At 40.5% G+C, this 11,847-nt stretch overlaps 1 protein-coding gene across 2 annotated transcripts in view; it reads right to left on the bottom strand.

The window, feature by feature from the left end:
- The window catches only part of tbrg4 (transforming growth factor beta regulator 4), a 36,910-nt gene continuing 25,063 nt past the window's right edge, over positions 1-11,847 (bottom strand). For both annotated transcript variants that reach the window (XM_059974014.1, XM_059974010.1), the window contains exons 8-11: positions 9,823-10,071; positions 6,947-7,058; positions 2,476-2,590; positions 1-548 (exon numbers count right to left, since the gene is read on the bottom strand). In XM_059974014.1, the coding sequence (XP_059829997.1) occupies positions 447-548; positions 2,476-2,590; positions 6,947-7,058; positions 9,823-10,071 (578 nt within the window). In that variant the 3' untranslated portion in view covers positions 1-446. The remainder of the gene's footprint in view (positions 549-2,475; positions 2,591-6,946; positions 7,059-9,822; positions 10,072-11,847) is intronic.

Raw genomic sequence — 11,847 nt, 5'->3', positions numbered from 1 at the left:
TCTAAACAAAGGGATTTTTTTATTGCTCCAAAATACAAAAAAAAAATCAAACTTCAGTCTTTAAAGTGTAGTTGACTTCTAATGATTTGGTCTTTTGAGTCTTAAGTACTGGTCAGCATTACTCATTATGTATAGAATTGGATAAAACAAAGGATTTTTGCTTCCATGCAAAAGGATTAAAAAGGTGAAATTGGAAATTATAGGGAGCTGGGTGCTCCAAAGCTAAACAGGACTGCATATGATAATGTAAACCTAGCAAATAAAATCTCTGCACCTCTCAAATATAAACTGCAGAACCAATGGACTCTTTTAATTTAAAATATAGTATGTACAATGAAAATCATTGACTCCACTGGTCTTTATCACATGCAATCCAGAAGGAACTTCTGTCTTCACAACCTAGCTTCAAGCAAGATTCACAGTGGACAGACACTGCTCCTTGTGCTTCACTGTGCCATTTCTTCAGCTATGGCTTTGCTTATTCTGTCCTTCAAGTATGCAACCTTCTGCCACTCTGACTTTAGTTCAAGCCAGTCATAATATGGCACCTGCAAAGAAAGACAGAACCAAAACATAATGAACACACATTATTTTTTCAACACCCAAGTATCATGCACAGAAGAAATTGTTTATCTATGGATTATTTGTACTCAACTTGAGGACTTCGTGCAGTTAATATATTAAATAATAGATACCTGATAGTTTTTTAAGCAAACAATTGGTGTAATAGAAACATAGAAAACCTACAGCACAACACCAGCTCTTCAGCCCACAAAGTTGTGTCGAACATGTCCCTACCTTAGAACTACCTAGGCTTTACCCATAGTACTCTATTTTTCTAACCTCCACGTAGCCATCCAGGAGTCTCTTAAAAGACTGTATCGTTCCTGCCTCCACCACCGCTGCCAGCAGCCCATTCCACACACTCACCACTCTCTGCGTTTTTTAAAAAAAAACCTACCCCTGACCTCCTCTGTAGCTACTTCCAAGCACCTTAAAACTATGCCCTCTTGTGCTAGCCATTTCGTGCTTGCCCTGGGGAAAAGCCTCTGACTATCCACACGATCAATGCCTCTCATCATCTTGTACACCTCTATCAGGTCACCTCTCATCCTGTGTCGCTCCAAGGAGAAAAGCCCAAGTTCACTCAACCTATTCTCATAAGACATGCTCCCCAATCCAGGCAACATCCTTGTAAAGCTCCTCTGCACCCTTTCTATAGTTTCCACATCCTTCCTGTAGTGAGGCAACCAGAACTGAGCACCGTACTCCAAGTGGGGTCTGACCAGGGTCCTAAATAGCTGCAACATTACCTCTCAGCCCATGATTGATGAAGGCCAAATTAAAGCACTGTAATAAGTTATACAGAGATTAATATCTGTACAGAAGCAAAAACCAGATTAGAACTAAATAAGGAGTTCAGATGAAACATTAAAAAAAATGTTGATAACCAGTTGCATTCAATAACTTACAAATAAAGGCAAGAATCTAATAGAATGAATCACATTATTTACATTTACAACAAATAGGTGATTTACGTATTGGAACTCAAAGAAAAAGATCAAATCTAAAAGAAAAACAAAAAAAAATCCTGGAAGCATCAGTGGCCTGTAATTCTGGGAGAAAACAGACAAGGTAATAATATGGCAGTAAATGTGCTTAACAACCAAGAAGAAGCAGTACTTAAAGTGGATCAGAAGCCACAGAAGAGGTGACAAGTATAAAATAAAGTGCAGAAATGAGGATGAAGTGCTGAGAAAAAGACTAAAATAAACTAATTGTTAAATTGCTTAATATTTAAATATTCAATTATAAGTAGAAATGTTACAGAAAAAGAACTTAGAGAAAAAGAGACCAGAAGGACAAATGTGGTCTGAAACCTTTACCAGAGAAACTGACAAATATGAATTCATAGAGAAGACAGGAGACAAACAGAATGCCGCTGTTACAGTAGAGGGTGAGAAATTATTTTTAAAAAAGAAAAATTGTTTACTGTGTAGTATTAAGAGTCTGGGACTCACTATTTGAACTCTCTATTTGAGATTCATTAGATCTTTTAGCACCTGATTCCTGCCAGATAATATTGAGAATGCTTAAGTTGTTCTAATACTTGAATTATCAATATTGATTCAGCTCCCTGAATAAAAAAAGCCATAGTTAAGGTACAAAACCATTAGAAGCAATGTTAAAGCCCAAGAACCTGTAGAGTGTCAAAATATGTGCAAAGAGGACCCTTGATCGTTTTGATCCCATTTTAATACAGATAGCTCCTGTAATTCTGTTTGTGGCCAGTCTTTGTTTTCAAGGCATTTGTGGACATTATCCTTGCCAAACTTAAGCAACAGTTAATATTCTCCAATGCTTTTTTGATACCTCTCTCATGAATTATCAGCTAAATATTTTTGATTTTCCTCCTGTGCATTTTAGGAACTTTTAGAAAGATGGTTCACTCTCACTTCAGAGTTGGAGACTTACATCCACAACCAAGAATCCAGCAACCTTCAAGTGCCGATGAGCCATTGTGAACCGTCCCAACAAATCTCGGCTTCGCGACATGTAATTTGGATATTCCCTAGCCATGAGCGCCAGTCTGTGAATTTAAAGAGATGTTCAGATGGAGACTGGAACTGCAAAACTTGCATGGAAGCAACAATAAAGTAAATCCCCACAGAATGTATCACAAGTTGTCACAAACTATTCCACAATAACTTGTGCATTTGCTGATGTCTTTTACAGCATACTTACACACTGCTTAATTGTAGGCACAGCAGTTTCCATGTTTGCTCCAATATTCAAGTCAGCATCACCTATGAGTACTGGGAAAATATAGAGCCAGTACTAACCTGAGATACATTGATTCCAACTGAACGACGGGGGGAGAGGGTGCAGAGGACTCTAGATGAGGTCTTGTCAATACCTGATGCAACTTCAGCATAATCTTCCTACTTTTATATTCAATTCCACCAAGCAGTAAACAATAACAACAGGGACGGGTTGCACCTTAATAGGCGGGGGACCAGCATTCTGGCAGACAGGTTTGCCACTGCAACACGGATGTGTTTAAACTAAGTAGTGGGGGGGAGGGGATGAACTGGAAATACAAGGATGGAGTTAAAGGGAAAGTGAAAATAAGTTAATAAGGACAACAGAATCAATGGAGTAGAAAGCTCAAGGAGAGATCATACAGTATGGCCAAGTGAAATAGGAATTGATATGAAAGGAGAGGGGAGTACCAAATAAAAAGTATTATATATGAATGCACGAAGTATAAGGAATAAAATAGGTGAGCTTGAGGATCAGTTGGAAATTGGCAAGTACGATGTTGTGGGAATAACGGAGACATGGCTTCAAGCAGACAGGGCCTGGGAAATGAATATTCAAGGATATACATCTTATTGAAAGGACAGATTGATTGGCAGAGGGGGTGGTGTGGCTCTGTTGGTGAGGAATGATATTCAGTCCCTTGCGGGGGGGGGGGGACGACATAGAATCTGGGGAAGTAGAGTCAGTATGGATAGAACTGAGAAATTCTAAGGGTAGAAGATCCCTAAAGGGAGTTATCTAAAGGCCCCCAAACAGCAGTCTGGATGTCGGGTGTAAGTTGAATGAAGAGTTAAAATTGGCATGTCGCAAAGGTAATGATACAGTTGTCATGGGGGACTTCAACATGCAGGTAGACAGGGAGAATCAGAATGGTACTGGACCCCAAAAAGGAAGTTTGTGGAGTGCCTCCGAGATGGACTCTTAGAGCAGCTTGTACTGGAGCCTACCAGGGAGAAGGCAATTCTAGATTTAGTGTTGTGCAATGAACCGGATTTGATCAGGGACCTCGAGGTAAAGGAACCATTAGGAGGTAGTGACCATAATATATGTTTTAACCTACAATTTGAGAAGGAGAAAGGAAAATCGGATGTGTCAGTATTACAGTTGAACAAAGGGAACTATGGAGCTATGAGGCAGGAACTGGCTAAAGTTCAATGGAACAATACCCTAGCAGGGAAGACAGTGGAACAAAAATGGCAGGTATTTCTGGGAATAATGCAGAAGGTGCAGGATTGGTTCATTCCAAAGAGGAAGAAAGATCCTAAGGGGAGTAAGGGGCGGCCGTGGCTGACGAGGGAAGTAAAGGGCAGTATAAAAATGAAAGAGGAGAAGTATAACATAGCAAAGATGAGCGGGAAACCGGAGGACTGGGAAGCTTTTAAAGAGCAACAGAAGATAACAAAAAAGGCAATATGCCAAGAAAAAATGAGCTATGAAGGTAAACTAGCCAAGAATATAAAGGAGGATAGTAAAAGCTTCTTTAGGTATGTGAATAGCAGAAAAATAGTTAAGACCAAAATTGGGCCATTGAAGACAGAAACAGGTGAATTTATTATGGGGAACAAGGAAATGGCAGATGAGTTGAACAGGTACTTTGGATCTGCCTTCACTAGGGAAGACACAAACAATCTCCCAGATGTAATAGTGGCCAAAGGAAATACGGTAAAGGATGAACTGAAGGAAATTTATATTAGGCAAGAAACGGTGTTGGATAGACTGTTGAGTCTGAAGGCTGATAAGTCCCCGGGACCTGACAGTCTGCATCTCAGGGTACTTAAAGAGGTGGCTCTAGAAATCGTGGACTCATTGGTAATCATTTTCCAATGTTCTATAGATTCAGGAGCAGTTCCTGCTGATTGGAGGGTGGCTAATGTTGTCCCACTTTTCAAGAAAGGAGGGAGAGAGAAAACAAGGAAGTATAGACTGGTTAGCCTGACGTCAGTGGTGGGAAAGATGCTGGAGTCAATTATAAAAAAGAAAATTACGACACATTTGGATAGCAGTAGAAGGATCAGTCTGAGTCAGCATGAATTTATGAAGGGAAAATCATGCTTGACTAATCTTCTGGAATTTTTTGAGGATATAACTATGATAATGGACAAGGGAGAGCCAGTAGATGTAGTGTACCTGGACTTCCAGAAAGCTTTTGATAAAGTCCCACATAGGAGATTAGTGGGCAAACTTAGGGCACATGGTATTGGGGGCAGAGTACTGACATGGATTGACAATTGGCTGGCTGACAGGAAACAAAGAGTAGTGATTAACGGGTCCCTTTCGGAATGGCAGGCTGTGACCAGTGGGGTACTGCAAGGTTCGGTGCTGGGACCGCAGCTGTTTACAATATACATTAATGATTTAGATGAAGGGATTAAAAGTAACATTAGCAAATTTGCTGATGACACAAAGCTGGGTGGCAGTGTGAAATGTCAGGAGGATGTTATGAGAATGCAGGGTGACGGACAGGTTGGGTGAGTGGGCAAATGTATGGCAGATGCAGTTTAATGTGGATAAATGTGAGATTATCCACTTTGGTGGCAAGAACAGGAAGGCAGGTTACTATCTAAATGGAGTCAAGTTAGGAAAAGGGGAAGTACAACAAGATCTAGGTGTTCTTGTACATCAGTCAATGAAAGCAAGCATGCAGGTACAGCAGGCAGTGAAGAAAGCTAATGGCATACAGGCTTTTATAACAAGAGGAATTGAGTATAGGAGTAAAGAGGTCCTTCTGCAGCTGTACAGGGCCCTGGTGAGACCCCATCTGGAGTACTGTGTGCAGTTTTGGTCTCCAAATTTGAGGAAGAACATTCTTCCTATTGAGGGAGTGCAGCATAGGTTCACAAGGTTAATTCCTGGAATGGCGGGACTGTCATATGTTGAAAGATTGGAGTGACTGGGCTTGTATACACTGGAATTTAGAAGGATGAGAAGGGATCTGATTGAAACATATAATATTATTAAGGGATTGGACACGCTGGAGGCAGGAAGTATGTTCCTGCCGATGGGTGAGTCCAGAACTAGAGGCCACAGTTTAAGAATAAGGGGTAGGCCATTTAGAACAGAGATGCGGAAAAACTTTTTCACCCAGAGAGTGGTGGATATGTGGAATGCTCTGTCCCAGAAGGCAGTGGAGGCCAAGTCTCTGGATGCATTCAAGAGAGTGTTAGATGGAGCTCTTAAAGATAGCGGAGTCAAGGGATATGGGGAGAAGGCAGGAACAGGGTACTGATTGTGTATGATCAGCCATGATCACAGTGAATGGTGGTGCTGGCCAGAAGGGCCGAAAGGCCTACTCCTGCACCTACTGTCTATTGGCTAATAACATTTGATTCACTTTCCCAATTACTTGTTGCACTTGCTCTCTGGACTTCTGCAAATTATGCACTAAGACACCCATATACTTCCTAATTTCAGTGTTCTGTAATCTCTCAACAGTTAGATAATAGTTAGTTAAAAATTTCCCCACTAAAATGGACAATTTCAGGCTTCCTTCGTCCGCTTACTTAATCCGTATTTATTCCTTGCTATCTCCCTCAAATCTTCATCACAGCTTACCTTCCACCAATCCTCATGTAATCAACAATTTTAGCCACAATGTTTTCATCCAAATTATTTATATAAAACATAAAATTGTAAAAATTTGAAGCCTCAACACCAATTCTCCTGGCATACCACAGATTATATCTGACCAATCAGAAAAAGAACCACTTGATATTTATTAGCAACCAACTTTTACAACATGAGCTTCTATTCTACCTTAAAGATCTTTGAATCAGCACCATATCAAATGCTATTGGTCAAGAACAAATGGGCATCAATTTAAAGCAACTGGCAGAAGGGCTAGAGGATACATGAAGAAAACCATTTCTCATAGCAAGTATTCATCACCTGGTCTGCATGACCAATTGGAAATAAATTCAATTGTCAATTTCAAAGGAAAAGTAGATAAATTATTGAGAGGAAGTGTTGAGAAGTGGGATTGAACAGACTGGTTTGCGGAGAGATAACATGGGGTGAATAGGTTGAGTAGCCTCCATCATTACAGTAACATTCTATTATTTTGGGGAGCACTAAATTCCAATCAATATGCAGTTATTTACTGTATCAGTGTATGCTCACTCTTTACCTCCTCGCTCCAGGAGGAAGGCTCATTGTCCCCTCAGGTTGAAGTATGTGCAGGGCTGTGTACTCCTGGAGGGCAAGAGGCTTACTCTCAGAATCCATCAGAACTTCTCCATCTGCGGCCAAAGAAACAATAATTTTTTTAATAGTATTCCAATCAAGCTGACGTGAAACCACAGCAGGATGGCATTCTGCTGGTAAAACCCTACTTAGAATTACAGGCAAAGGAGTTTCTTGCCATATTAATGCCTTTCATACTACTAAAGAAAGGAAGAAAGGATGTCAAAAAGAAAACAAGTCTAAAATCAAACATGAAATCTGACATTCAGTGTATTTGATCAATGGGCATCTCTATCAGCTATATTTAGTCACTATGTGAAAGGAAATACGGGAGACCATTGCATTATGACTGTTGGGATTATGGAAATTTACCCTTAAAAGTTCACAAATTGCTACCCAAAAAATTTGAGATACAGTGTAAAATTCAGTCTTACAAAACTTATGTCGGAAAAAGTAAACATAAAATGCAAGAGAAACAACAAATGTTGTCACTTTGTATTTTTATTCCCTCAAGACTCTGGACTCAAAGATTTGAAGATGACATCATCGCATTGATTGGATTGACAGTCTCAGCAAAACCCCCTCCTTTACCACTCTCTGTCCAGTCTGAGAACACCTGATCAGATATCTCAGAGGGCAGTGTGCTGCACTCTTCATTTTGAAGCAATTTCTCTGATTACATTGTGGAGAGCCAAGACCCATGGCTGTCTAAAGTAATCCCTCAGCCTATACTCCACTTAAAACTAAGTCACCATACTTTAACCTATTAGTCCCTTGAACTCCTCTTATGCCCCCTTTCTCCCATGGACCCTAATTTTTGAATTACATCTTGATATCCTCATTTGCTAAATATTTTCCTAATTCACAAGCCAAATGTTGGCTCAGTTGTTAAATGAGGTGGCGAGTCGCTTTGTTATCAATGAAGAAATGGTTGAATGAGAGACAAACTGCTCATAGGAATGCATTATGAACCGGAGTTCCATGAGAAAAGAGGTTTCACATTTCAGAAAATTACAAAGCAGCTTCTTTTAAGGGATGAAAGTACCTGTTATGTATAGGCTGCCTGTGTTTAAATAGGATGTTACTATGTTAGAAGGTGTAAAAAGCACAGGATGATTGTTAGGTTTAAGTTTCAGCAAAGTTTCACAAACTGCAACAATCAAGTAAATATTATTTTGAGAAACGGGGCACACCAATTTATCAGGAGAATTTATAAGGTACCCCATGCAAGGCTTACTGAGAAGGTAAGGAGGCATGGAATCCAAGGGGACGGAGCTTTGTGGATCCAGAACTGGCTTGTCCACAGAAGGCAAAGAGTGGTTGTAGACGGGTTATATTCTGCATGGAGGTCGGCCACCAGTGGAGTGCCTCAGGGATCTGTTCTGGGACCCTTACTCTTTGTGATTTTTATAAATGACCTGGATGAGGAAGTGGAGGGATGGGTGAGTAAGTTTGCTGATGACACAAAGGTTGGAGGTGTTGTGGATAGTGTGGAGGGCTGTCAGAGGTTACAGTGGGACATTGATAGGATACAAAACTGGGCAGAGAAGTGACAGATGGAGTTCAACCAAGATAACTGTGAAGTGGTTCATTTTGGTAGGTCAAATATGATGACAGAATATAGTATTAATGGTAAGATTCTTGGCAGTGTGGAGGATCAGAGGGATCTTGGGGTCCGAGTTCATAGGATACTCAAAGCAGCTGCACAGGTTGACTCTGTGGTTAAGAAGGCGTATGGTGTATTGGCTTTCATCAATCATGGAATTGAATTTAGGAGCCAAGAGGTAATGTTGCAGCTATATAGGACCCTGGTTAGACTTTGGAGTACTGTGCTCAGTTCTGGTCGCCTCACTACAGGAAGGATGTGGAAGCCATAGAAAGGGTGTAGAGGATATTTACAAGGATGTTGCCTGGATTGGGGAGCATGCCTTATGAGAATAGGTTGAGTGAACTTGGCCTTTTCTCCTTGGAGCGAAGGATGAGAGGTGACTTGATAGAGGTGTACAAGATGATGAGAGGCATTGATCGTGTGGATAGTCAGAGGCTTTTTCCCAGGGCTGAAATGGTTGCCACAAGAGGACACAGGTTCAAGGTGCTTGGGAGTAGGTACAGAGGTGATGTCAGGGGTAAGTTTTTAACTCCGAGAGTGGTGAGTGTGTGGAATGGGCTGCTGGCAATGATGGTGGAGGCGGATGCGATAGGATCTTTTAAGAGGCTTTTAGATAGGTACATTGAGCTTAAAATAGAGGGCTATAGGTTAGCCTAGTAATTTCTAAGGTAGAGACATGTTCTGCACAACTTTGTGGGCCAAAGGACCTGTATTGTGCTGTAGGTTTTCTATGTTTTTATGTAACAACTGGTTCACAACTGAATATTGCCTAGGGATTTCTTCAAGTGTTTGCACCTATCTTTAACAACTTTAAAAAACAAATCAATTGCTAAATCTCTCAAAAGTAATCCATTTTGTTCTATCCTCTATTTATTTTAACTTCCTCATTGCAGGTATTTATTGTTCTCTTTTAAGATCCCAAACAAGTACCCTGTACCAAATTGCTCCAGACCTCTCCACTTAGTGTTGTGATACTGTTCTTAAAATGAAGCCTCTCTATTCTTACGTATCTGAACTGGGAATAGGGCTTTGATTTAACAGCCCTATGTCAGACTAAGCTTGAGTTTAAATAGATAAAGGGTTTTTGATCTGAAATGTTAAGTATGCTTCTCTTTCCAAAGGTCAGCTTTAAGGAGTTAAAATTATGTGTGTGGTGGGGGGGGGGGGGCGCAGGGTAGACAGTAAAAGAAAAAACAATTTTACCAACTCACCAATAACCCAACCATACAATGTGCTGACACCACAGCGATATTTGGTCTGGTCTCCAAAGGCAGATTGCAAAGCTTCACATATATCACTACTTAGTGGGCTTGGCTTCTTCCTGGCTCCTGAGGTCCAGGCATCCAGGCACTGACTTGGCAAAAAGGGACCACTATAGTCAGAACATTCAAGTTGAGCTGTGGCATTGATATGTACCAACTTCAGTTTATAGTTCTCCCCTTTCTGTGGCCTGGTCCCTTCTGGTACCAACAGAAATACAAACAAATTAGCAAGTCAACAGGTTGCAATCCGACCGGAAACTGTTCCTTTAAGATATGATTGCAATTCACAGCTGATGCACACAACAAATTACTGTTGGCATCTATGGAGGGAAATGGACAAGAGAGTCCTGATGAAAGGTCCTGACCTGAAAAATCACCTGTCCATTGGCCTCCACAGGTGCTGCTTGACCCAATGAGCTCCTCCAGCTCATTCATATGATGCTCCAATAGTTTCACTTCTGATAGTTGCAGGAAGAGCATTACTCTAGACACCAAGAAAGCTTTTTCTCTTGCAAAGGCGGCTACAACTCATTTACTGAATGATTTAATGCCCCATCTGAAGGTACCTTTGGTAATCTAAACACACCTGGCTGGCACTAGGAGCCAGCATAGAACACAGACTCAATCTATTTTTAGCAAAAGGGAGAAACAACCTTGAATTTTCTTGGAATAGGAGAATTACTGTGAAGATTGTAAAAATCTATTAATGTAGAGGTTACACACTTTGCTTAGCCAATTCAACTGATGGTTTAAATTCTGTTACATCCATTTGCCACTTTTCACATATTTGATGAAGCGTTTTACAGCAAATGAATTACAATGGGTTGATACATTAACGAACAATTACTAAAAATGGGGAGGGAGCAGGAAGATGGGGGAGAGGGAGAGGGTGGGTAATGGGTATTAGTCAGTTCAAAAGTCATAGGTCAGACTTTGGAACTGAATAACATTATGAGAATTAATTTGTACCTACAGTGCCTTTAAAAAGTATTCAGCCCCCAATCCTTTGTTCACACAAATAGGTATAACAACCAAGGATTTTGATCAATTTAATTGAAAGCTTTTAATTTTGAATCGCATGTACAGTGAAACACCAATCTTACGTGCCCTGATTTAATGCAAATTCGGTAAACACGATGAGTCACTGGACTCCATGTCCATCCATGTCAATCCATACTCTCCCTTCTCCAGCCTTGTATCTCTTTTTCCAATCAACTTCCCAGCTCTTGGCTTCATCCCTCCCCCTCCTGTCTTCTCCTATCATTTTAGGTCTCTCCCACCCCCTCCCACTTTCAAATCTCTTACTACCTCTTTTTTCCATTAGTCCTGATGAAGAGTCTCGACCAGATGTTGTCTGGTCTGCTGCGTTCCACCAGCATTTTGTGAGAGTCAGTGGACCTTTTTTTGCTCAAAATGGAACAAACTACTAGAAACAGAAAATCTTTTTCTGTGCAATCCAGACTAAAAATCAAACTCAAGTTGCACGAGACCTCGGGATACCGGAATCAACACTTCGTGTTTTGTGTATTAAAAAGCTTTACTAAAAATTAATTTGTGTTTTAATTTCTACAGTAACAAAAATGATTTATTTGCGGAATTCTTTAATTCAAAGGTAATTTACTTGCCAGAAGGTGAATGTGCAAAAATCGGATCAAATAGGGTGAAAATAGGGGTGTTTTAGGATGTTAGGTCAACATTGGGTCAGTTTGAACGCTGATTTTCTCGAACCCTGATTTAGCGCGACCCTGCCCAAACGATCGCGTTATAACAGGGTTTCACTGGAAGATTGTAAAGCATGAAAAAATAAATTTTCAAAAACTGAAATGTCAGCAGTTCAAAAGTATTCATCCCCTTTGCTCAGTATTTAGTTGAACCATCTCTTGTAGCTATTATAGCCAGTAGTCTTTTTGAATGAGTCTCTATTAGCTTTGCACAATGTGGTGGACCAAGATTTGCCCATTCCTCCTTGCAAAA

The sequence above is a fragment of the Hypanus sabinus genome, chromosome 1 (assembly GCF_030144855.1).
Source record: "Hypanus sabinus isolate sHypSab1 chromosome 1, sHypSab1.hap1, whole genome shotgun sequence".
In the NCBI taxonomy this organism is placed as follows: domain Eukaryota; kingdom Metazoa; phylum Chordata; class Chondrichthyes; order Myliobatiformes; family Dasyatidae; genus Hypanus; species Hypanus sabinus.
Note: the sequence above shows the minus strand (reverse complement) of the source record. Positions and strands in the feature narration are given on the sequence as shown.